This window comes from Typopeltis vanoorti, chromosome 17, assembly GCF_054136105.1.
Source record: "Typopeltis vanoorti isolate ZY-2024b chromosome 17, IOZ_Tvanoo_1.0, whole genome shotgun sequence".
NCBI classification, from domain to species: Eukaryota; Metazoa; Arthropoda; class Arachnida; order Uropygi; family Thelyphonidae; genus Typopeltis; species Typopeltis vanoorti.
The window spans coordinates 28,266,604-28,293,473 of NC_143565.1; the positions used below are offsets into that span (position 1 = coordinate 28,266,604).

The following is a 26,870-nucleotide window of genomic DNA, read 5'->3' on the forward strand; positions in this document are numbered from 1 at the left end:
AGGGAATTTTTCACTATATGGTGAGCAAGAGAAAGAATTTATCAGGAGTTTATCAGTGTATATCAAACTGGTGTAAATTATGGCATGCAATATATAGAAGGGAAGCAAGTATTAGAAGAATTGGGAGTGAAAGAATCAGAGGTGTATCAGGTGTTGATTGGGTTAGATGTTAATAAGGGCTGTGGAAATGGTGACATATCACCACATATTCTTAAGGAATGTGCACAACATTTAGCTATGCCCTTGACTTGGTTGTTTAATGAAAGTTTTGCAGTGGACAGGATTCCTAAGGAGTGAAAAAAGGCAAAATGATACCACTTCACAAATATAGTTCTAGGAACAGAAGTTTCCAATTATAGACCAGTCTGTATAACTGCAGTTGTAGTCAAAGTTTTGGAGACTGGTTATGAATAAAATACAGGACTGGGTTGATGGACATAGCACTCTTTATGATGGTCAGCATGGATTTGTAAAAGGTAGGTCTTGTTTTAGCAATTTACTTGCATCATCATCATCAAATTCCTGCCATGTACCCTCAAGGGATGTACAGGATATGATAGTACTACATGAAAAATTTACATCATTACTAACTTCCTATCTACAATTTTCCTCCAAATCAGTCTGTTACTTGTCAAGACTCCAACAATATCAGATCTTATATTTCTATTGTTAGATCATGAATGATGGTTCTATCAAGAATAGAACTGCTCCATTCAAGATTTAACAAGAACAACCATATCAAGCAAAAGCATACTTGTATTCTTGGCAAAACAGACATAATATGTAAAAATGCAGATGTTAACTTTGTTTAAGAAGGAAATTAAAATATAAAGGAAGAAATTGAATCCTAAATTAAAATGAAATTGAAGAAGGAAATAAGTATTAGATTGTACTATATTTAAAGTATTGTCTAAAATAGATGGAAATCTTAAACTATGCCATGTATAAAATCGTGTATTGTCGTGCGAACGAAAGTACAAAGGTTGCTGTGTGACCACCAAAGATGATGTAACGAACAATGAGTAGGCATTCGTGGAAGGTGCTCGAATTTCGCATTCTCCGAAGAGAGCGATCCTCATTCAGCGAGGAGGTGACAGCCAATTGGAAAGCATCATAGACAAGCTTGGAGTACAGAAGAGGGCGCTATAGAAGAGTTTAAAAACGAACTCACGGGGCTGGAGGCTCTCTTAGTTCCCTCTACATTTTGGTTTTGGTTCCTGTGGTGTTCCCCGGTCACGTGTGACCCCCCCCCCCCCCACTTGAGTTACTGGCTCGTAATTCCGAAGCGGGTCAGCACGGCTGATATCTGATAAGATGGCATGATGGCAACGTATCTCTAGTTGCTGAGTGGGGTGAATCAAAGAAGTTGAGCACGAGATGATGACATTATTTCAAGTTTCAGCCATCGGTACGATTCTAACCGATGAGAAGGCAGCAAAGGATTCCCTTTGAAGATAATTTGTGTTAAAAGCAGCGTCACGAAAAGTTCATAAGCCCAGAGGAAACAAATAAAAAAAATTGGGACGAGCATGTGACTCCACATGGCGGCAGATCACCGTAAGAGGGGACAACCCATGACAAAGAACAGATGGAAGGATCGAGAAATCGTCTAACAAGGTGGTAACATACAAAATCTTCATTTTTTGTATTATCTATTAGTGATGATTGTAAAAAAATGGACAGAGATTAGAAAAGAAGATAGTGAGAATTTAGAGACAGTTTCATGTGTTAAGTTGATTGACTGGTAGTCTACGTTTTTAGATTGTCTAAACCCTAGTTAATGTGTATGGGTCGTTAGTAGCACTAATTTAATTTGATATCAGGAACCATGTTTGTGATTTAGATGAATCATGAAAGTGTACAAATAACTTGCCTGTTTGATTACCACTGCCTTGCTTTACCTGTTTTTTAGTATTGATCTTGATTAGCTTTGAATATACGTGTTAGTCATATTGATCTAGTAGTCTGAAAGCATGAGGGCATGCAACACATAGTTGAATGTGAATTGATCTTTGTTAGCAAGTTTTATTTAGAATTTGAACTAGTGTTTTATGATGAATGTGTACTTATTTAACCTAGAGGTGTAAGATTAGAGTATTTTGATAATTAGAATGTTCCTTATTGTTTAGCTAGTAAATTAGAACTTTGATATGACATATCTTTGATGTGTGGAAGCTTAATGTATGTAATCTTGATAATTAATAAACATGTTTTTCCTATGTAAGTCTGAGTCTGTCTGAGCATGAGACTGAAATTACCACTCGCTAAATTTCGAATCTGTGAATAAGGAGAAATTAAAGTTTAGAAAGTTTAGGCCATGACTGCAATGTTGAAGTTTCTATAGGCACTTAATACTTTAATCAGATTAGGTAATACTTAAACTCTGAGAAGGTTTCTTTGTACAAGAACTCTTCTGTACTAGGACTCTGGCTGGCGCAGCTAAAATAAATAAATTTTGTCAGAGTTCTGAATAGAGAAGCAGCCCCAGAGAGATAGGTTAGAGATTTCAGGCTTAGTTGGTACGACAAGGATTTAAGATAGAAAATTAACAAGAAAGTGACACACACACACACAAAGAAAGAAAGGAGATATATCATCTAAGGCAATTTGTACCGTATCAATCCACCTATATCTTGGTCTTCCTCTGGGTCGTTTTCCTACCAACCTGGCAGAGAACACTTGTTTTGCTAATCTTTCCTAGCCTATTCTGTTTAAGTGACCATACCACCTGAGATTAACTCTGCTAACACATTCCTGGATGATGACAATGTCAAGTTCTTTCCTAATATCCTCGTTTTTAATATGATATTGCCATTGATGCCATCTGTTCACGCCTCTAATCTTTCTCAGGACTCTCATATCTGCGGTCTCTAGTCTTTGGTCAAGTGTTTTACTTCTGACCCAGCTCTCAGATCCATAAGTTAAAACTGGTTTGAACACTGTCTTGTATACAGCTAATTAAGTGTTCTGACTAATTTCTCTCTTATTCCATATTAATTTATTCAATTGACTTTCTACCATACCAGCTTTCTTGATTCTGTTGTCTATTTCCATATTTAATTTACCATCTTCACTAAAAATCATGCCTAAATAGCTGAAATGTTTTACTTGTTCCACAGGTTCTCCATTCACAACACACTTGACATTTTCAATGATTCTGCCTATTTTCATTGTCTTTGACCTATACCATATCGATTACAACAGTTATTCAATTTAGTCAGAGAATCTTGCAGACTTGTAGCAGATTTATTTAGAAGTATAACATCGTCCACATAAAGAAAAGAGCTGACATTAACATCTCCAATTTTGATATATCATGTTTAATACCACTTTCCTTCATAATGTGATCCATATAGATAATGAATAACAAAGGGGACAATGTACATTCTTGTCTCGCACCAGATTTAAAAATTAAACCATCTTCCTGTACTTCCTTCAATTCTAACTGCTCACTTACAACTCAAATAAAAACTAAGTATTGCTTGATATAAAGTCCCATTGACACCATATAACTGTAGCATATTGAATAGCTTCTCTCTTCCCACCTTGTCATATAACTTTTCCAAATAGACAAAACTTAAATACAGATCTTTGTTATATTCCCATGATTTCTCCACTATTTGTCGTAAAGGGAAAATCTAATCTTGACAGCCTCTATTTGACCTGAATCCAGCTTGTTCTTCACCAAGCTTTTCTTCCACAATTCTTCTCAACCGTTTCTCAAGTATACTTGCGTATATCTTACCAGGAACACTTAGTAGGGATACACCTCTGTAATTCTCACATTCGGTTTTATTTCCCTTTTTATATATGGATACTATGAGAGCTCTACTACAATTATCAGGAATTTGTCCCTCTGTCCAGGCATTCTGAACTATGCAGTGCAGCCACTGTAAGACTTTTATACAACCATACTTCAGCATTTCTGGTCGAATATCATCTACTCCTGCTGCCTTTCCATATTTCAAGCCTTTGATGGCTTTTTCTACTTCAAGTATGGATATGTATTCCTGACTGCATGCCTGGTCAGTGTTTTTTTTTATCACTGTGCTGTCACCACTGCTTGTTTCATTTAGCAGTTTTTCCAAGTAATTACTCCATACTTGAAGGATATCTTTTTCTCCCATTTTCATGTCACCTTTATCATCTCTAACTCCTTTTACAGCACTCTTTCCTCCATTCCTAAGCTTCTTCAACGACCTCCAGAATATTTTACCACCTTCTTGATATTTATTTTCTATATTCTTGCCAAAGTCCTCCCATGACTTTTGTTTAGCTAGTTTTACACAGTGTTTAGCATTCTTGCATTTGTCTCTGTATTCTCTAAGATCACAAGCTGACTTAGTTGCCAGGAACTTTTGATTTGCTTTCTTCTTTTCCTTCACTGCCTCTTTAACTTCCAGTGTCCACCATGGAACTCTAATTTTTCTATCCTTGCAGACAACTTCACCACATGCCTCTCTAGCTGAATGAATCAGGGTTTTCTTCAAGGCTTGCCACTGAATCTCCAAGGTTTGGTTCCTGTTCTCACTCTTTCATTTTTTTCTTCAATAATCTTTGTGTATTTTAGTCTACAGTTCACATCTGAGAGATGCTCAACTTTTATTCACTTTAAAACTTTCTTACATGTTATTCTTTTCAATATGAAATTCAATTTTATCCTGCTCAAGACTAAATAGTGATCACTTCCAATTTCAAATTCTCTGTACACTCTGGTGTCCTGCACCAGGGAGAAAACATCACTATGAACAATAACATAGTCAATGAGGCTTTTCTTATTCCTTGTCTCGTCTCTCCATTTGAATCTGTGCACATTTTTATGTTGGAACATGGTGTTAGTAATAACCAATCCATGTCCTGAGCAGAAATCCAACAGATATTTGCCATTATTATTAGCTTTGCTCTTTTCTCCAAATTTTCCCAAAATATTTTTGTATGTCTGATAATCATTTCCTACTCTGCTATTTAGATCCCCAACAACGACCAACTTTTCCTTTTTCATTGTATCAGTTGCTTTTTCTAAAGCGTTAAAAAATTCCTCCACTTCTACCTTAGTAGAACCTTCTGTGGGACCATAGGCACAAATAAGCCTCATTGTCCAGTTCCCCATTCTCATATCTGCCCACATTACTCTACTTGAGACTGCCTGCCATTCAAGAAGATTAGCCTCGTATTTTGTGTTGAATACCATAGCTACTCCTTCTTTTCCTTGATTGTCATTTCCTGAATATAACATTTTGTATTTATTGCTCAGAAAGATCTCACCGGTTTTTGTCTTTTTTGTTTCAGTCACCCCTATTATGTCGATCTAGTACTTATCTAATTCCTCAGCTAGCTCCATTTGTTTGCCATTCAGGCTTCTTATGTTGATAGTACCGATCTTTAACTCTGGTGATGTTGAGTTGGGGTGTGTTTTCAGATTTGTTCCAGTAGCTGACTTTTCGCTGTTTGCCCTGGTTCCCTGGCGAAAACAACGGGGGCTTGTTTAACCGGGCGATGCCGCAGATGGCATGAATTTTTGTCATGTTGTACCATCATTTTATAATTTGGTTTAAGCCAATAAGATTTGGTCGGTTAAATCCCAAATTGCCAGCCCATCCTCGTTCGTTCGGTATCCAGGTAGATACCCAACAGGGTGCACCATGAGAAGGTGAGGATTGGACATTAGGTCAGAAGCCCTCTTCGGTTCTTTGCATTCCTTTAAAGGCTATGTGGAGGTCTCCTCTCAGTTATACAGCTTTGACCCTTAAACACCCCTTGCATTTCATAATAATGTAATGAGTGTGTTAGATAAGGAAGAATCATATGCAGTGATATTCTTGGTTTTGCAAAAGTGTTTGATAGATCACCATGTAATAAATTGGTGTACAAGCTGCAGAGGATTAGAATATATATAGTATATTGGTTAGGCAGATCAGGTCGTGTTTCATGGAGCAGTGTCTCAAGAAAGGAGGGTAACCAGTGGCATGCCCCAGGGTTCTGCTCTTGAGACCCTACTGCTTAACTTGTTAGTAAATGATATATCATGTGGACTGACTGGGGATCTTTAGTTGTTTGTTGATGATGCAAAGTTGAGAAGAATTATAGGTAGCACTGCTGATGTTAATTCCCTTCAGAAAGATCTGAATAGACTTTTTACTTGGGCAAAAGCGTGGGGTCGTAGTTTTAATATCAATAAGAGGAAGGTGTTGCATTTTGGAGTGCAGAAATATAAGGCTCTGTATTATATTGATGAGGCTATATTGAAGTGGACGAGATTCGAGACCTGGGAATGATGGCTGAAAGTAGACTAAAGTTTAGAGGACATATTGCAAGTGCCGTGAAGACTGCACCTCGTAGTGCTGTTATGATGGTTGTGCCACTGAATAAGGCACTGGTCAAATCACATTTAGACTATTGTGCTCAGATCTGGTTTTCTGGTTTTAAATGTGATGTAGAAACCTTGTAGAGGGGCCAGAGATGAGTGACCAAGACAATATCAGGACTTTGGAATTCTGGCTATGATGAGAGGTAGAAGAAACGTGGATTGCAAAGTCTGGTGGATAGGAAGAAAAGCGGTGATATGATAGAGATGTTTAAGTTAACGAGAGAATTTTAATGGATTAATCCAGAGGGGATTAATGGATAAAAGAAAAAGGCGAGAGGGGAAGAACCAGAAGCCATACCTGGAAGTTATGTAAGAGTGTGGTGAAGAGGGGGTGTGAGAAGTAGATTTTTTACATGCAGAATTTTCAGTGAATGGAACACATTCCCAGAATATGTTGTTAATATAAGGGGTGTTAAGGATTTTAAGATTTGGTATGATAAACATGTTATCAGTTGAATGAACCTCCCATGATGAGTCTGTTGACTCCATGGAGGGTGTAATCATAATAATAAGCAACCTTTCCTCTCTGGCCTTAAACCTTATTCACAGTTTTGCTGATGATAATACTCTACACTCATGTGACAAACCCTGCAATGCTCAAATATCCCAAGCATCAAGATATTGTAGAAGATCTTGATGCTTGGAATATTAGAAGATTGTAGATCTTCTACAATCTACAGTGTACCAGATACGTATTACCATACCCTGCCTCAATGGGACAATAACAACCTGTCACTTTCAATGCTTTCAATACGGAGTTATGTCTTTTTTTTTTCATGCAAAAAAAAAAAAAAATATCTTTCTCATTCTCTTTCACTCTTTTAACTTTGAAAATACAGCAATCCCTCGATTAATGCAGCGGGTGAATCAACTGCTGAATACAAAGAGAAAGGTAAGGCTGCTTCGAGTTCATCATGCATGCACTCGAAATCAAAGTATTATAATGACTGAATTAGAGAGCCTTCTTTTTACATGGATCGAAGATTGTGACCAAAGTTAAAAGAAACATATTATTTAACATATTAAAAGAAAGACAAATACCAAATAATATCCTAAAAGCTATCACAAGTATATATGAAAATAATCAAATACAAATAAGATTAAATCACGAGCTATCATATACAAGAGAGATAAACCAAGGGGTCCGACAGGGATGTCCCCTCTCAGCAACTCCTTTTAATATCTACTTAAATGAAATAATAATAAAATGGAGTAAAAATTTACATCAAGGAATTAAACTTTCACCTACAGTTAACTTAAACACTCTCCTTTTTGCAGACAACCAAATAATAATTAAAAATTCTGAAGATAACTTACAGAAAGTTATTTTAAATCTAAATGAGATATCCAAAGATTATGGTATGATAATATCAGCGGAAAAATCAAAAACTATGGCCTTTAAAGGACAAGATCCAGCAAGAACTAAAATAGTAATAGATAACAAGATCTTAGAACAGGTGAATTAATTTAACTACCTAGGATGTATGATCACATATGAAAATGAAAAAGATATAAACGTAAAAATTGCAAAATATTTAAAAATAACAGGTGTAATTAACTCTATATTTAAACCAAACCTAGTTAAAAAACAAACCAGGCTAAAAGTATACAATACATTAGCCTTACCGGTCTTAATGTATGGAAGCGAAATGTGGACAATAAAACAAAAAGACAAACAAAGATTAACAACAGCAGAAATGAAGTTTATGAGAAAAACTGCAAAGTATACCCTTTTTGATCACAAAAGAAACGAAGATATTATGAAAGAATTAAACCAAGAACCAGTAATAGAAAAAATTAAAAAATATAAACATAAATGGATGGAACACGTTCAAAGAATGAAAACAGAAAGATTACCAAAACAAGCCTTAAAGTACAAGCCATTAGGAAAAAGAAAACCAGGACATCCTCTTAAATGATTCAACGATGACTTCTAAGGCCGGAACAGGCCATGCTAGGCCTAAATTCTTGATACGTATGATGATGATGATGAAGATTGTGACCAAAAACAGAGCCTGCTAAACACTGGCCTTATTAAATTGAAAGCATTGTCTCTTTGTAACCGGGAAAGAAAGGGCTATTATTATTATTATTACTACCCCAAGACCTCATGGAGTCAAAGACTCATATGGGAGGTCCTTTTATCATATACACAGCTCATCATATCGTGCCTTGAACACATTCAAACTCCTTGCAGGCACCACACTCTCAGGCAAGGCATTCCAATCATTTATAACTCTGCACGAAAAACACCTGCCTCTCACTCCCCTACTCACACCCTCTTTATACAGTTTCCATGGATGTCCTCTGGTTCTCCCCCGATCTCCCACTATTATCCATTGATCCTATAACAACCCCTTACCAACTTGTAGGTCTCTATCATATCTCCCCTCTTCCTCCTGTCCACCAGACTCTCCAAATTACATCTTCTCAATCTTTCCTCATACTCGACATTCCAAAGGTCAGAAACTACCTTAGTCAATCGCCTTTGGACCCTGTCCAACATTTTTTCATCCTTCTGAAAACCAAGTGACCAAATCTGGGCACAATAATAAAGAAAAATGAACAAGGTGTGTCCAGAGCAAAGCTAGGACAAGAACACAAAAATGGGTGAATCAACTGCTGAATACAAAGAGAAAGGTAAGGCTGCTTCCAGTTCATCATGCATGCACTCTAAATCAAAGTATTATAATGACTGAATTAGAGAGACTTCTTTTTACATGGATCGAAGATTGTGACCCAAAACAGATCCTGCTAAACACTGATGGAAAACAAGAAGAATTCCATGTTAGTGTTGGGTGATTTGAGCATTTCAAGAAGTGAAATAGCCTACATAATGTTCTAATCACAGGCGAAGCTGCAAGTGCAGATAAGGAGATATCCAGAGCTTTTGAAGAAAATTGTGTAAGAAGGGGACTATTGTGATCAACAAATATTTAATGTCGATGAAACCGGCCTTTTTTTTTGGAAGCGAATGCCTTCCAAGACTTTTCTAGCTAAATCAGATAAATCTCAGCCTGGTTATAAAGTCACAAAGTCGAATGAAATTACTGCTAGAAGTATGCGAGTCATTTGGAAGCACATTCTTCCTCATTGCGCAAATGATTTTAGAGGCTTTTCAAATGAATCTAAGTTCATTAAATCTCATTCTGAGAAGTTGAGGAATGCCGACCTGCTAAATTTAGATGCACAGTGGGAAATCCTGAAGAATATGAGGAAAATTTAATCGCTGACAAGCCCAAAGAGGTTTCACAGACACAATTTGAAAATAGTTTTCGTACAATCAAAGTTTTTAAGCAGCAATGCTTAGAGACTGATCCTGGTGAAGAGAGAACCAGTAAAATTTGCAGAAGAGGCAATAGAGCCATACCGTCAGTTTTATGGAAAAAAGAAACAGAATGCCCACCAAACTATGTTAGCTCAATTCTTTGTTAAGAAGCAGAATGATAAATTTATATTCTGAATATGTTTTATTGTCTTTAAGCTTCATGGTTTTCCTTTAACTAGGCTTTGAGACATACCCTAATTCTTTTATAAAAAAAATTAAGGGTCAAAGAAGAAATCTGAGGAACTAATTATACATTTACCCATAGGTTTTTGTATTCGATTAGTGTGTTTTCAATTAATGGCCTGTTTTAAAGAACGCATTAAGCGCATTAATCGAGGGATTGCTGTATAGCTGAATGGTCAAGACTAGACATCTGTTCTTGGACTAACACTTACTTCTAGCCTTTCCTGGAACAAATACGTTACTTTTGCAGCAGCATCATCATCATTCTTAAAAATCTTGGCATCCTCCTTCATTCAGGACATTACTTGTCATTTGCAAAGTCCAGTCCATCCACCTTACACTATATACTTCACTCATATCTGATACACCAAAAATCTCTAAAATTCTTGATACTGTTCAAAAGAGGGTACAAAATGACTTACTCCCCCACTCAAACTCCCTCCTTCAGTGTTTCTACATTATGTCTTTTCTACAGATACTCCCAGGGTGCTGTTAGCTTTGCTAAACCCACAGTAACTATGCAATATTGTTTGCTAACCTGTGATCCTCATTCAAAAAGTGATCTTCATTCAAACTATCCAATAGGATTGATATCAGGGCTCCACGGAGGCCAGTCAAGTGTGGTGATGTTCATGTCCACAAGCCACACAGTTACAGCAACAGCCTTATCCCACAGTGCATTGCCCTACTGAAAGAAAATGATTAGTTTAGAAATGCCACAAAGTAGGAAGATTGTATTGTCTAGAATGTTCATGGCATCATAAACAGGGGTCCAAGGCCAAACTATGAAAAACAGGACCATACCATCACAACACTACCTCCGAATTTCATAATTGGAGTTACACACTCTGGTAAGAGATGTTCACCAGGCATCTGTCACATCCACACCTGGTCATCTGCTTGGTAAAGGGTGTAGCATGATTCATTGCTCGATAACACAACTTTGGAAGCTTCCACATCCTACTGTTTACACTTTTCACGCCACTGAAGACAATGCTACATGTTGGTGCAGGTAACATGGAGCTTGCATATTGCGGTCCTACCATGGAAACCCATGTCGTGAGCCTCAGTTTTGAATGTTTTTGTGCAGATTCATGTTCCAGTCGATGCCCGGAACTCCACATTTAACATGTTGGCTGATGAATGCTGATTTTTATAATGCCCAGCACATTTTCTCTCAGATGTGTATATTATTATGCATTATGTGAAGGATCACTATACAGACTGGTTTCAACTTTATTGAGGTCTCTAAGAGTTAAATCAATGATTGAAGTCAAACTTTTATATATAAAAAAGGAAACTTGTATAATGTGATATCATTAAAATACTCTAGATGAAAGAGATAGGGAGACAGTTATAGAAAGTGTTTTTTACTTAGTTACAGCATCAATTATTCCTAACGTCTTGTTTTTATCTTTTATCCAAGCATGGGAACATCAAGTAATTTCACAATTATGGGGTACTATGATTCCAGATTGCAAAATAATAGAGAAATGTGATGTGAAGTTGTGAGCACACAATACAAGTAATCTATTATTTTATTAGTATAATTTTTGCCTAAGTATCAAAGGCATCTTCAGTGCATGTAAAAAGCTAATCGAACAATAATTGACAATTCCAAAAGGCACTACCTAAGTAGCTAATGTAAGATAATTAAAAAATTTAACTAAATTTCCTAACTTAGTAAAAAATAATAACAAAATACACACACACACGTGCGCGCACGCAAATATATATATTTTTAATAAGTTAGAAAATTTAATGACTTTTTTTTTTTAGTTCTCTTACATTAGCTACTTAGGTGGCGCCTTTTGGAATAGTCAGTTATTGTTCGATTAGCTTCTTACATGTACTGAAGATGCCTTTGACACTTAGGTGAAAATTATACTAATAAAATAATATTTTATGTGAGTTTATTCCAGCATTATAATTTATTTAAATATGCCTACTCACAGTGTTTCCTTATTGAAACAAAGCATGTAGTTACTTTACATGCTCACAAAAGGTAACTTCATATATTGAAAGTTTATTTTGCACTTGGTTAGACTATAATAAATTTAGTTTAATCCTTGATCCAAGTGTGAGCAAACAAAGTTTGCACCTGAAAATATCTTCAGGACTGAGGAAAGGTAGTGCAACACCAGGCAACTCAGAGCAAAGGCAGACCAAGCTATCATCACTCCTATCTCGGTATCTCCCATAATGTCTTCAGGACTGAGGAAAGGTAGTGCAACACCAGGCAACTCAGAGCAAAGGTGGACCAAGCTATCATCACTCCTATCTCAGTATCTCCCATAATGCAAAACACATCTCCTTGTTTGTGGATATGTATAATGTTATGCATTAAGGGAAGGGCCAATGAGGTCTCGTCAGTGGGAGCCAGGCCCAGAGGTGGAGATACCAAGGCAGAAGCAATGGAGAGGTCATCTTTACCTATAGGAGTTGCCAAAAGGTGTGCCACCTTATTATTAAATTACTCTGGATTTAGAGAAAGATGTTGAAAGTTTATTTTCCACTTGGTTAGACTATAATAAATTTAGTCTAATCCTTTATCCAAGTGTGAGCAAACAAAGTTTGCACCTGAAAATATCTTCAGGACTGCGCAAAGGTAGTGCAACACCAGGCAACTCGGAGCAAAGGTGGACCAAGCTATCATTGCTCCTATCTCAGTATCTCCTATAGGTAAAGATGACCTCTCTATTGCTTCTGCCTTAGTATCTCCACCCCTGGGCCTGGCTCCCACTGACAAGACCTCAACAAAGGTCAAAACCGGTCTGGGTAGTGGCCCTTCTCTTAATGCATAACGTTATACATATCCGCAAACAAGGAAATGTGTTTTGCATTATGAGAGATACTGAGATAGGAGTGATGATAGCTTGGTCCACCTTTGCTCCGAGTTGCCTGGTGTTGCACTACCTTTCCTCAGTCCTGAAGATATTTTCAGGTGCAAACTTTGTTTGCTCACACTTGGATAAAGGATTAAACTAAATTTATTGTAACTTCATATAATATCAGAAGAACACCCAATATCCTAAACAAATAATAAAATATAAACCAATTGGAAAGAGAAGGCCTGGTAGACCTCAGAAGAGGATATTAGATGGATAATGAGACCAGAACAGACCAATACGGTCTATATTTGTAATTAGCGTTATGATGATGATGAAGAACATAATTTTTTGTTAAGTATAATATAATGTGTAATAACCAAGGTGAAAAAATCCCCTACAACTAAATAGAAGGACTAATTTTTAGTTAATGTTTAACACTTCATGATCAAGCTGTTATCAGATGAGATATCTACACCGAATTAAAATTTTACTTTATTTATATTATTGCTTTTATTATATAAGTACCATATTCCATAAATAAGACTCAAAACATGTCAGTGATTCCAACTGACAAGGGATTTCACATTAGTGGGATAGTTCTCAGGTTATTCATATAAGTAAACATTTATTTTATTGCATAGTTTAACTATTTTTTAAGTAAGCTATGTATCTCAAGGCTTTACCTTTTGTTGTAGTGGTCGTGACAAAGTAGCCCCAGATTTTTCTAACCTACTATCAGTGGTATTACTTTGGCAAGAAGGAAAAAAAAAACAAATTATTCATTTAAATATGGTACAAACTAAAAAAACATATATCTGTGCTAAAAAAACTGATTTCCAAAAAAGCATAATTCAATATCATAATGGAGCTTCTTCCACCTCTACAAGAGGAGTATAAAAGAAAACTAATTTAGGCTTACTCATAAAAATTTTAAATATTCATCCTGTTAATAATTATCATAAATAATATCTAATGAGTGGGAAAACATTTGCTTCCATGATGGTAAAATATTATATATAAAAAAATCAAATGAACAAAATATAAAGGTTTGACAAGAACACACACAGTTAAAAAAGTAAGTAATTTAATAAGTATATTAGTATTGTATTGTATTTACTCATACAGTATTGTATTACATTAATTATTAATTAATGTAACAATTATTAATACATTATAGTATTGTATTTACTCATTACTCATACTGGAATTCCAAAAAATTACTTAGATTAACACAACAAATATGTTCAAAAGATGCTTGAGTGATTATTCACCAACAGACTACTCACATTTTCTGTATTTTAACTACAGAATTGATTCATATCCCTGATCAAATTCTTCACATATAATTTCTTTTAGAACTGGAAATGTTTAGTAGTAGCATTAAGAGAAACCTCCAGGGAATCATGAGCTCATCATCATCATATTATTATTATAGGCTACTCCATGGAGTCTTTAGGCTCATCGAGGGAGGCCCTAAACTATCCCAAGCACTATCCGACATTTGCGCAGTGGCTATCATGCTGTTACACCTGATATCTTAGGAATATAGTATTCTCAGCTATCATGGTGTAACATGGGTCATAAATATCATAAATTAAAACCCCTGCATAAAAAAAATGAATTATTTAATGGAAAATTTCTTGCATCCAGTAATATGTATAAAACATAAGGGTTGTTGTTAAAGTAGCTGATAAAGGAAGGAATGTATTAATATTGTAATATGACTTAAAATAAGGAATTCTAACTAAATAAGTAGCTAACAAAGGAAAGTATAGATTAATATTGTAATACGATTAAAAATGAGAGAGTTAAGTAAATAAGTAGAAATGGGTGAGTCATAAGATATGTTAAGTGAGAGATTAAGTTATTAAGTAGAATTCATAGAAAAAGTTTGAAAGGGGATTAAGTCAGGCTAGCACAAGAAAAGCAAAGCTATCGCTTAGGGCCGATCCCCGGATTGAAACATTGAGAACGGGCTTGCCGATCAAATGATGTTTGGCGAGAAAACGCCACCATAATTGGTCGATGATTAAAAACAAGTAGAAGGAGGAGAAAGGAAGTAAGAAAAGGTGCCGTTAGGGTAGCAGCTATAAAAGGGTTGGTAACCCCCTGGGAAGGACTTCTTTTTGGATAGTCACTTTTGGCCTTGGAGTTTGGTTTTGGTTCCGGTGGAGTTCACGGGGGTTTTCCTGAGTGGCCGACAGGGGTGATATCTCCTCGTCACAACACGGAAACGAAAGTGAGCGGGATTTCGATTCCCGTTTTCCCGAGTAGGAAGCAAAGGAAAAATTGCCATAGAGTCCTAGAAAAGGAAGGATCTTCTTCGTTTCGACGCTAGTGATAACTACGCAAAGCAGAAAGCTGTAAAGAGATCGATGTCCTCGTTGCTGATAGTAGAGCAAATATATGTGTGTTAAAGTATTCCAGAGTTACGAGAAGTTATACCAGAGGTTCGATTGGAAAAGAATAAAGGCCCATACGAAGAGCTCAAGAAAGGTACTGTAAATCACAACCTATGTTAGCTAGAAATTTGTCTGTGAAAAGTATCGTGATTCCACTACAGAACTGTTGAAGTTATACTAGGACTTTAGTATATGATAGAATGTGTTATGTGTAGATTGACTAGTGTTAAAGATTTGTGAATGATTAAGAGTCCTAAGGTATTTTTGCATGTCTATTATATTGCACAAGATATTTAAATGACATAATTGTGTGTTAGTGCAAATAACGGTATAACGGAATAGTGTGAATTAAGTAATTACGTATCCTAAGAATTGAATGCCTAATGTAATGTATAAAATAATTGAAATGTCACAAGTATGTGTTAGCAGTGGATGATATGTTAATCTACTTCAGTATGAATAATCAGATAGTGTGAATTGATCTAATTTGTTCACATCAGGTGAATTTATGAATTAATGTGTATGGCAGCATAATCACAAATAGCCATATTGCTTGTAATGATTTAATGTTAGTCTATAAGTATTTTAGTTTAGTATTTGAATTGTACCATGTTTAGAAACTTAATAAACCTTTTGTTCAATGATAAAAGAGTTGTCTGATGTTGCTAATCCAATACACCACTTAAAATCATCGTACCTAATCACGCGGGAAATTTAATGTTGAGGAAAGAGATTAAGAGTCACGACTGCAATAATATTTAAATACTAAGAGATATATTCGAGATTGACTTTCTCCCTATTCATGACAACATAAATGGTGCAGTCGATAACCACTTGAAAATATTGTACTTAGTCGCGCGGAAAATTTAAGTTGAGATTCGAGTTAAGTGTCACGACTGCAATAGTTACACTTTGAGATATATATGAGTTCTTTCTCCTTGTTTATGTATGTAATATCCTAAACTAAATATCCCAAAAGGCACAGTATAAATACAAATATTAGGGGTACTATGGGGAGCAATAACTTAGATATTGGTATAAGTTTGGTAAAATCTCGGGCATAGAAGTTAGAAGAATATAGATAAAAGGAATTTGCAAGATTACAGTAGAAATCGTAAATTGAAACACAACGCTTTACTTTGAATTCATTCATAGTCATAACACCCACAACAGACTCTGACAACCTATTCCACTCATTCTCAATTGTCCAAGCAAAAAATCTAGTCCTTACACCCCTGCTAACTACACTCTTGTTCAGTTTCCAAGGATGGCCCTTAGTTCTCCCACCACCAGAACTATTCTATAAAAATTTCTGTAATAATTTTGTAAAACTCCTTCAGTAATTTGCATGTCTCAATCATTTCACTCCTTTTTTGCATGACAACCAGTTTCCATGCCCAGCAAATCTTCCACCTATCATCATAAGGTTCATTCCACCAAGCAGTGACCATCTTGGTCACTCATCTCTCAATCCACTCCACATCCTCCTCATCCCCAAGAAGCCCAGGTGCCCAGATCTGTGCACAGTAATCAAGATGGGGTTTTATCAAGGCTCTATCTGTAAAGCAGGTATAATAATCAGCTTGTTCTCTGCTCATCAGGGTATTCTTCAATAGCCAAGTAATCCAATGAGTTGCTTTAGCCACTTTTGCAATATGTCCTCTAAACTTCAACTCCCTATCGACTAACACCAAATCCCTGGCTTTGTCAATTTCTTTAAGTACAGTTCCATCAATGGGGTACATAGCTGATAATCTTTTCATCCCAAAGTGCAGAACTAACATTTTGGGATGAATATACCGAACCTAATATACATTTTGCCATATTAAACTGACATCGATTCTCCTTTGCCCAGATTGTCAGTCAATCCAAATCATCCTCCAAAATTTTAGCATCATTTGTATTAACTATTGCTCTACCCAATTTTGCATCATAGACAAACAGCTAAATAGTTCTGATCTTTTCTTATATCGTTAATGTACAATTTAAACAGTAGTGGCCCAAGAACAAAGCCCTGTGGCACGTCAGAGGGTCTTCTGCTGGACTCTACTCCTGAATAAAGTACTCTCTGATATCTCTCCATCAACCACCCTCTTATTCACTTCATGAACTCTATATCCATCCCCATGTGCTGCAATTTATTAATTAGAATTTCATGTGGTATCCTGTCAAAAGCTTTTGCAAAGTCCAGCAGTATCACTGTAAACCCATTACCTTTATCATATCATTTATCACTGTATTATAAAACACGAGCAAGTTACTGAGGCACGGCCTACCCTTCACAAAACCATGTTGCCCTCAAATAGTATCTTTTTCTGTCTATCCATTCGAGTATTTTGCTCTTGACCAACTTCTCCAGTACCTTGATGACTCCTGATATACTGGTCAGTCATAATTTCCTACATCAGTCTTGGAGCCACCTTTATGTAATATAAATTAAAGACACCAAGAAATTATATACCCGGTTTAATCCTTTATCCAAGTGTAAAGCAAGCAAAGTTTGCACCTTTAGTATTTTCAGAACTAGGGCAACTAGCATAAGGAAGCTAAGACTTCACTTCACTTGCCTTAGTATCCCATAATGCAAAGCACATCTTCTTGCAGACATGTATAATGCTATGCATTATGAGAAGGGTCACTATCCAGACCAGTTTTGACCTTTATTGAGATCTCTTCAGTGGGAGGCAGACCCAGAGGTGATACTAAGGTTGAAGTAATGCAGAAGTCATATTTTCATATACGAGTTGCCAAAAGGTGTCACACCTTATTATTAAATTATTCTTTATGTAATAGAACTATTTCCCATCTTTCCACACCCTTCGAACTAACCCAGTGGTAAGATTTAGATTAAATAATGTGGTCAACATTTCAGACAGTGCAGGCCACATTCAAAATTTCAATGAAGCCTGCGGGATACTAAGCTATACTTCAGCATTTAGAATTGTAAGATGCTTTCCAGATTCACAAGGAAAGCTGTGCATTTGATACTTTACATGAAATCCTATAAAAATAAACAAACTCACCTTTAAGAGCATAGGCAGCAGTCAAGTTCATGATAAGTAAATACAATTAATACTTGAAAAAAGATAATTTAATGAAGAAAACATTCATTTTTTACAATGTCAATGGGCAACTTGGTAATGTTTTTTCTTCACCAGCTTGTCGATGTTGGCATCAATGTTGGAAGTCGCTATGCACAGAGTATTCTTGAGATGTTGGTCCGTAATCTGAGTTCTTGTCTTGGACTTTACATGCTTCATTCTGGAGAAGAACTGCTCACATAAGTATGTGCTTCCTAACAAAGTACACATCTTCAAAGTATGCTAACGAAGATTAGAGAATGCGTCCTCAGAAATGTAGTCTTTGTAAAATGTAAGCAAGGGCACATTGAATAATTTTTCTCTCAAAGAAGAGGTGTTTTGGAGTTCAAACAGTTGGACTAAGCGAGAAGTTGGCGAGTTGTGCTCCCAAAGTTTGAACTTGGCCACAAAAGCTTTGATGTGATCAAACAGAGTATGCACTAGCTAATCTTTGGATTGTAGCAGAGTATTTAGGTCATTTATATGCAACGAGATGTCAGTCACAAAGGCAAAGCCTGTCATCCACTTCGGATCATTAAATTCTGCAATCACAAGCACACATGTTCAAAGCATGCTGGCAAAGATTAGGGAAAGCGTCCTCAGAAATGTAGTCTGTAAAATGTAAGCAAGGGCACGTTGAATAATTTTTCTCTCAAAGAAGAGGTGTTTTGGAGTTCAAGCAGCTCCATTTGTACTGAGCCTGGCATTTCAACAGCATTGACACTGAATGGCATTGAAAATAAATCTAAAGAAGACTATTGGTTATGAAAATCACTACGTCTCTCTTTGAACTCAATTCGCAACATGGCTAATTTTGTAGCGTATTCATCAAGAAACAAACAGTTGGACTAAGCGAGAAGCTGAAAATGAGTTAAGTCTTTTTTGGCGAGTTGTGCTCCCAAAGTTTGAGCTTGGCCACAAAAGCTTTGATGTGATCAAACAGAGTATGCACCAGTTATCTTTGGATTGTAGCCAAGTATTTAGGTCATTTATATGCAACGAGATGTCAGTCACAAAGGCAAAGCCTGTCATCCACTTCGGATCATTAAATTCTGCAATCACAAGCACACATGTTCAAAGCATGCTGGCAAAGATTAGGGAAAGCGTCCTCAGAAATGTAGTCTGTAAAATGTAAGCAAGGGCACGTTGAATAATTTTTCTCTCAAAGAAGAGGTGTTTTGGAGTTCAAGCAGCTCCATTTGTACTGAGCCTGGCATTTCAACAGCATTGACACTGAATGGCATTGAAAATAAATCTAAAGAAGACTATTGGTTATGAAAATCACTACGTCTCTCTTTGAACTCAATTAGCAACACGGCTAATTTTGTAGCGTATTCATCAAGAAACAAACAGTTGGACTAAGCGAGAAGCTGAAAATGAGTTAAGTCTTTTTTGGCGAGTTGTGCTCCCAAAGTTTGAGCTTGGCCACAAAAGCTTTGATGTGATCAAACAGAGTATGCACCAGTTATCTTCGGATTGTAGCCAAGTATTTAGGTCATTTATATGCAATGAGATGTCAGTCACAAAGGCAAAGTCTGTCATCCACTTCGGATCGTTAAATTCTGCAATTGGATTCCCCTTGGTTTGCATGAACTGCTGTATTTCACTCCTTAAGTCAAAGACTCTTTTAAGAGGTTACAGGAAAATTCATCGAAAAGTGAATTCATCGAAAAGGCAATTCATTGAAAGACAATTCATGGAAAATGCAATTCATCGAAAAACAATTCACCGAAAATTTTCAAATTTCGATAATGTTATGGTAAAAGTAATCCGTTTAGAACAAAAACTGAACCATGCTGACAGTTTCTTGTACCAACAACTTCTACTAAGTCATTTAAGTCAGAGTTTTTGTAAACAGTACATAATTTGGACACATTATTTCTTTGTCACCCCGAATATAGTTGAACTGAAAATCAGAACAGTTCGACATTTTCTTGTAAATGTTTCAAATAGCGAATCTGAGTAAAATTCATCCCATAATAATTGCTCTATTGAAGTCGCATATTACTACTAGCAACAATAATAATAATGAAGCCCACATAGTTCAGTCGGTAAAAACGAAGCCGTTTAGTTAGAAAGACCCCGGTAGTTGGATCCCATTTACGCATAATTTTTATCAGTCCTGTTCTGCTAAAGGTAAGTTAGCAGGCATAATATAGATACGGCTGGGCTTCCGGAAACAGGCAGATCAGTCCCATGAACAGACATGAAACAGTTATCGGACAAGAAAGACTATAAGAACCATATTATTCTATAATTTTTCCCTATGAAAGTAGCATTGTAATCTCCTTATTCACAGTTCAGGTTTTGTTCTAAATGGATCAATTTTCTCATAACATTTTTGAAAATTTTAAATTTTCGGTGAACTGTTTTTTCGATGAATTGCATTTGCGACGAATTGTCGTTCGATGAATTGCCTTTTCGATGAACTCTCTGGATACCTTTTAAGAACCTTCCCTCTACTCAACCAACGCACATCACTATAATAAACCACATCACCATGATCCGCTTCGCACTCTTGGAATTGACGATGATTCAATCCAATGCCTAATAATGTTGACGACAGTGACAATAACTTTCATGACATTCTCAAATCCAACAGTTTTCATAAACAAATTCTCCTGTGGATTAAACAGTAGTAATGGATGAAATCTTTTCCTTCTAGTTCCGGTTCTTTCTGTAGCAGTGCAACAAACCCTTCGTTCTTTCCCACCATAGCAAGGGCATCATCAGTTACCACACCCTCGAGGTTGGTTAAACTGAGGTCGAAACACTGGAGCATTTTCTTGGCAGCTTCAAGAATATCAGTGCCTTTCATCGTTCTCTTCATAGGTATGAGTGCTAGAAGTTCTTCTGTCACATTAAATTGTTGATCAATGCCACGGACAAAGCTAGCCAGTTGTGCTGTACCCTTCACATCTGTGCTCTCATCTAAAGCAAGTGAATATGACATAAATTCGGACAATTGTTTTTTTTTAAAGTTCCTTCAATGTCATTGGTAAGTTCTTCGACACGTCATGCTACAGTTACCCCAGACAAACTCGGTTTTTTAAACACTTCCTTATTATTTGGGTACAGAATATCCCCAGCAGCGATGAGACATTTCACAAACTTGCAGTCGAAGAAGGCTTTCGATTTTTTAGCAAGTTTTTCAGCTATTACATAACTTACTTTGACGCACGCTTCACTCTCTTCCCTCTGCCTTTTAAAAGTACCCTGATGGCCTTTTAAATAAATTTGGAGACAGTTCACTTTGTCCATACGAAGCCACACTTGAAGGTGATCGAAATTGGACGCATGCTTTGTCTCATAGTGTCGTTTTTATATTGTATTCACTGACACAGGACAAATTAAACACACAGGCTTATCATCGATCGGCACAAAAAAGTACAAATTGGTCCACCTTTCATTAAAAACCCGACAAGAATCACTTGATTTACGCTTTTTACTCATAGACGCCAGAGTGATGGAAAGTGAACCCAAACAATGATTCAAAATACATGTGTAACAGTTATTATCCACTGAATATGTCTCACACTAATGAAAAAAGTCTGGCAATATAAAACCACAATAGACTATGGCTGACGCGATGAACCGGTGTGCGCTTATACACGAATATCACACTGTTCACGACTGACTGTGGATGAGATCCTCTTGTATTTATATGAAAATAACGAAGTATCGAGAACCTTCGAGATGTATCTGGAAGGCACTACACAGCGCACTGGAACAAACTACGCTTCAGCCATCTACCTGCAACATTAGTACTAGTACTTAAGTGCTTGGCACTGGTAGAAGAAGCATGTCTATTTAATATTTATTTTTATAGGATTTTATGTAAAGTATCGAATGCACAGCGTTCCTTGTTAATCTGGAAAGCATCTTACAATTCTAAATACTGCAGTATAACTTAGTGGTCAGTGGGCTTCACTGAAATTATTTTTTATTTAATCGTATTTTAATGTTAAGTAGTTATTTTTTCAAAATGGCAGGTGGGCCACAGCAAAGAGCTCCACAGGCCATGCATTGAAGACCACCTGTACTATCTAATCCCATAGGTGAATTCACATCATCAAGGGTCTTTAATATGTTATGCACCTCCAGTTCATTTACGTAAGTTCCCACATAACCCTTTGTCTCTCCATTACTGGAATATCTCCACCTGAATGATATATTCTTGCAAAGCATTCACTTTGTTCAATTGGTAATTCTACTAACAAGGGTAGTCTGAAAAGTTCTCAGCCTAACAATGAAAAAAAAAACAAATTTATAAATTTCAAAATTAATTTTAATTTTCAACATAATCTCCCTTAAGACATACATTTATTCCAGTGATGCTCCAGTGCCATTATCCCGTCAATGTAGTGGTTCTCAGTAAGATTTACAAATACTCCTCTGCAGCTGCAATCACTTCTTGATTCGAAGAAAAATGCTGACCAGCGAGGAAAATTTTAGTTTTGGGAAGAGATAGAAGTCAGAGGGAGCCAAATCTGGGGAATAGGATGGATGTCCTAACAATTCACAGTGCAGATCCCTTAATTTTCCCATTGCCAAAATACCTTTGTGGGCAGGTGCATTGTCCTGATGAAAGATGTTTTCCTTCTGCAAACCAGGTCTTCTCTCATGAATTTTTTCATCTCATCATCATGCCTATTAAGGATTTAGGCCTAGAGTGGCTGTTCCAGCCTTAGAAGTCATCGTTGTATTTTTTAAGAGAACATCCTGGTTTTCTTTTTCCTAATGGCTTGTACTTTAAGGCTTGTTTTGGTAATCTTTCTGTTTTCATTCTTTGAATGTGTTCCATCAATTTATGTTTATTTATTTTATTTTATTTTTTTATTGATTCCTGGTTTAATTCTTTCATAATTTCTTTGTTTCTTTTGTGATCAAATAGAGTCTACTTTGCAGTTTTTCTCATAAACTTCATTTCAGCTGTTATTAATCTTGTTTGTCTTTTTGTTACTCGCTAGATAGATTATATCCAATACCTTGGGTGGACACATTTGGGAGTCCCACCAGAACACCTGATCTTGGTGGCAGAGGATCATGACCACTGGAAGTTCCTCTTGTAGCTGCTGCCCCCACAACCCAATTAGGAAAGATGGGCCTTGAAGATGAATGAATGTCTTTTTGTTTTATTGTCCAGATTTCACTTCCATACATTAGAACTGGTGGACCTAATGTATTGTATACTTTTAGTCTGGTTTGTTTTTGAACTAGTTTGGTTTAAATATAGAGTTAATTATACCTGTTATTTTTAAATATTTTGCAATTTTTACGTTTATATCTTTTTCATATGTAATCATACAACCTAGATAGTTTAAATGAATTTATCTCTTCTAAAATCTTGTTATCTATTAGTACTTTAGTTCTTAATGGATCTTGTCCTTTAAAGGCCATAGTTTTTGATTTTTCTGTTGATATTATCATACCATAATCTTTGGCTATCTCATTTAGATCTAAAATAGCTTTCTGTAAGTTATCTTCAGAATTTGTAATTATTATTTGGTCGTCGGCAAAAAGGAGACCATTTAAGTTCACTGTAAAAGAAAGTTTAATACCTTGATGGAAAATTTTATTCCATTTTATTATTTCATTTAGATAAATATTAAAAAGAGTTGCTGAAAGGGGCCATCCCTGTCAGACTCCTTGGTTTATCTCTCTTGTATATGATAGTTCATGATTTAATCTTATTCGTCTTTGATTATTTTCATATATATTTATGATAGCTTTTAGGATATTATTTGGTATCTGTCTTTCTTTCTTTTAATATGTTAAATAAAATGCTTCTTTTAACTTTGTCAAATGGTTTTTCAAAGTCAATAAATGTATTTATTTGTCAATAAATGTGTTTCTAAATTGTATTTGCTTCTCTTCTCTATGATTAATTTTAGGCAAAAGGCCAGATCTATACATGATCGGCCCTTTCTAAATCCATTCTCTACTTCTAAAATAAAGTTTCAGAGTATTTCATTAGTTTGTTATTTAAAATACTGCTATATATTTTGTAACAGGAATTTAGTATACTTATACCTCTATAGTTTTTATAGGTCACCAGTTGAATAGATTTTATTTAAAAATAATAGGAGTCTTTCTTTGAACCTTGTTCCTGCATATTTATATAGTTCTGAACCAAGCTTATCTTCTTCAGGTGATTTTCAGCTTCGTTTCTTTCAGGCTGATTTCTAATTCTTCTTTAGTTATTTCTTTTTCATTTTCAATAAATGTTTGACAGATATCTTTTTTAAAATATTTATCTGTCCACAATTCTGTGGAGAGATAAATATAGAAATTTAGAAAAAATATAGAAATTTAGAAATTCTTCTAATTTCAATTCAGTGTTTAATTTGATGTTTTCTTTAGTATCTGTATTTAAGTGTTTCAAAATCTTATATACATTGGGTCTTATTTTATATCATGTTCTAAATTATAAACAAATTTGTTCCATGATTCTCTATGTCTTTTTCTGATTTCTCTTTTAGCTATACTTATTCTTTTATGTTCTATTTCATCTTCTAATCTTTTATTGCTTAACCATTTATTATAGGCTTCTTTTTTCATTTTGATTATTTCTTTGATTGTATTATTCCATATCTTCAGTTTTTTTGTTTTATTGAATTTTTTGGTCTTTCCTAAGCTTTCATTTGTTGCTGCATTTAGCATTGTTTTTATATTAAGCCATTCTATTTCTATTTCTTCATTTTGTTTTATTTTATCTAAATATTGGTTAATTCTTTGTTCATATAGCCATTGTATATTTGTGTCATTTAATAATCTAGTTTTATAAACAAATGTTTTAAATTTTCTTTCTGTTCTTGTTATTTGTAGCCATTTAGGTGGTAATCTTAATTTCATTTTAACGAGGAAGTGGTCACTATTTATTCCATATCCTCTGTGAACTCTAACATCTAAAGAGAACTTTGAAGTCTTTTCGTTTAAGATAAAATAATCTAACATAGATTTCCATCCTCTTGCTGCCCAAGTATATTTATGTATGTCTTCATATTTATAGAAAGAATTCAGTATTTTTAGGTTATTATAAACTACAAAATCGATCAATTATTTATCATTCCTGTTTACAGTATGTTCACTGTATATTCCTATATTATTATTAATTTTCTGTTTTCCAATTCTTGCATTTAAGTCTCCTGCTAATATTACATAATCATTTTTATTTATTTTATTATATATATATTTGTAACTGATTATAAAATTCAATATTATCCTGTTCTCTACGTTCTTCTGGGGCATAAAAACCAAATATTGTTAAATAACTTCTGTTTTTATTCTAGCTTCTATTATTCTTTCATTCCATAATTTATAATATTTTAACTGTTTTGAAAGGGAGTTATGAATCGAAATCATAACTCCTGCTTGTGCTCTTTGGTCTCTGTCAACTCCGCTATATATTACATTAAAATTTTTGGTTCTCATGGTTCCTTTTAATTTCTTTTTTGTTTCAGTGATTACTGCTATTTGAAAATTTCTTTCATTTAATATCTGGTCTAATTCTATTTCTTTATATGCAATTCCTCTTATGTTCCAGTTTGCTATATGTATTATATTTTGTTGTTTCCATTTTTGTTTTACCTTTTCTATTCCAGGGTCGCTTTCCATAGATTAATTCCAATTACCTTTTTCTGTCAGCTAAAAAGAAGAATAATGTTCTCCATGTCAGGTCACTATCCTCAATGGATAGTCCAGTGGTAGGGCTGCTACCTTAAGGAGTATAAACTAGCCTTCTTCCAAATTTAAACCCATAGGAGTAATAGGGTATATTGAAAGGGAAAGAGTACAATTATAGTAGAGGTTTATAGAGGGGATATAGATATAATGCCAGAAATGGAAAGATCCCCATGGCCCTCAAGTACTCTAATAGCATAAGGGTCATAAAATGAGAAAAGTTGGCTGATAAGGCCTTATAGGAAGGTTAAAGTAAGTGGATCTTCCTCAAAATAGAGGAAGAGAATTTTTTCATCTGGTTTGGTTAAAAGATCGAAATAATATTCCCTGTTTATTGTTTTACCCTTTTCAAGATAATTAATAAACAAAATGCCTTTAGCATCCCAAAACACTGATGCCATGACCTTTCCTGCTGATGGAACTGACTTTGTCTTCTTTGGTGCTGAACAACAGGCTTCTGTCCACAGTTTTGACTGCTGTTTGGATTCTGGTGTGTAATGGTGAATCCAAGTCTCATCCATAGTAATAAATCGACACACAAAATCAGTTTTATTCTTGTTAAAACACTCCAAGCACTATTCAGAGATTTTCATGCAAGTGTATTTTTGATCTGCTGTGAGCAAGCATGGCACCCATCTTGTGCAAAGCTTTTTCATATGTAATTCTTCATGCAAAATATATCCTACCTGTTCTTCTGAAATGCCTATAGTCTCAGCAATTTCATGCACTTTAACTCACTAATCATCCAATACCATATCGTGCACTTGATCAATGATTTCTGGTGTTATATTTTTTTTGGAAGTCTTTCACGTGGATCATATTCAAGGCTGGTATGGCCACGTTTAAACTCAGCAGCCCATTTCTTAATTGTCAAAAATGAAGGAGAAGATGCCCATAAACTTTTATGAACTTCGAATGAATTTCGTTTAGCGTTAAGCCTTCTTTTAAAAAGAATTTTATAACTGCACGATACTCAATTTTATCCATTTCAAGGGA

General features: G+C 35.4%; 1 protein-coding gene across 1 annotated transcript in view; it reads right to left on the reverse strand.

The window, feature by feature from the left end:
• Nucleotides 1-26,870, reverse strand: part of LOC150097244 (TOM1-like protein 2) — a 253,155-nt gene that overhangs the window by 50,031 nt on the left and 176,254 nt on the right. Inside the window, exon 12 of the mRNA XM_090407627.1 lies at nt 13,393-13,456. Within this exon, the coding sequence (XP_090263753.1) occupies nt 13,393-13,456 (64 nt within the window). The remainder of the gene's footprint in view (nt 1-13,392; nt 13,457-26,870) is intronic.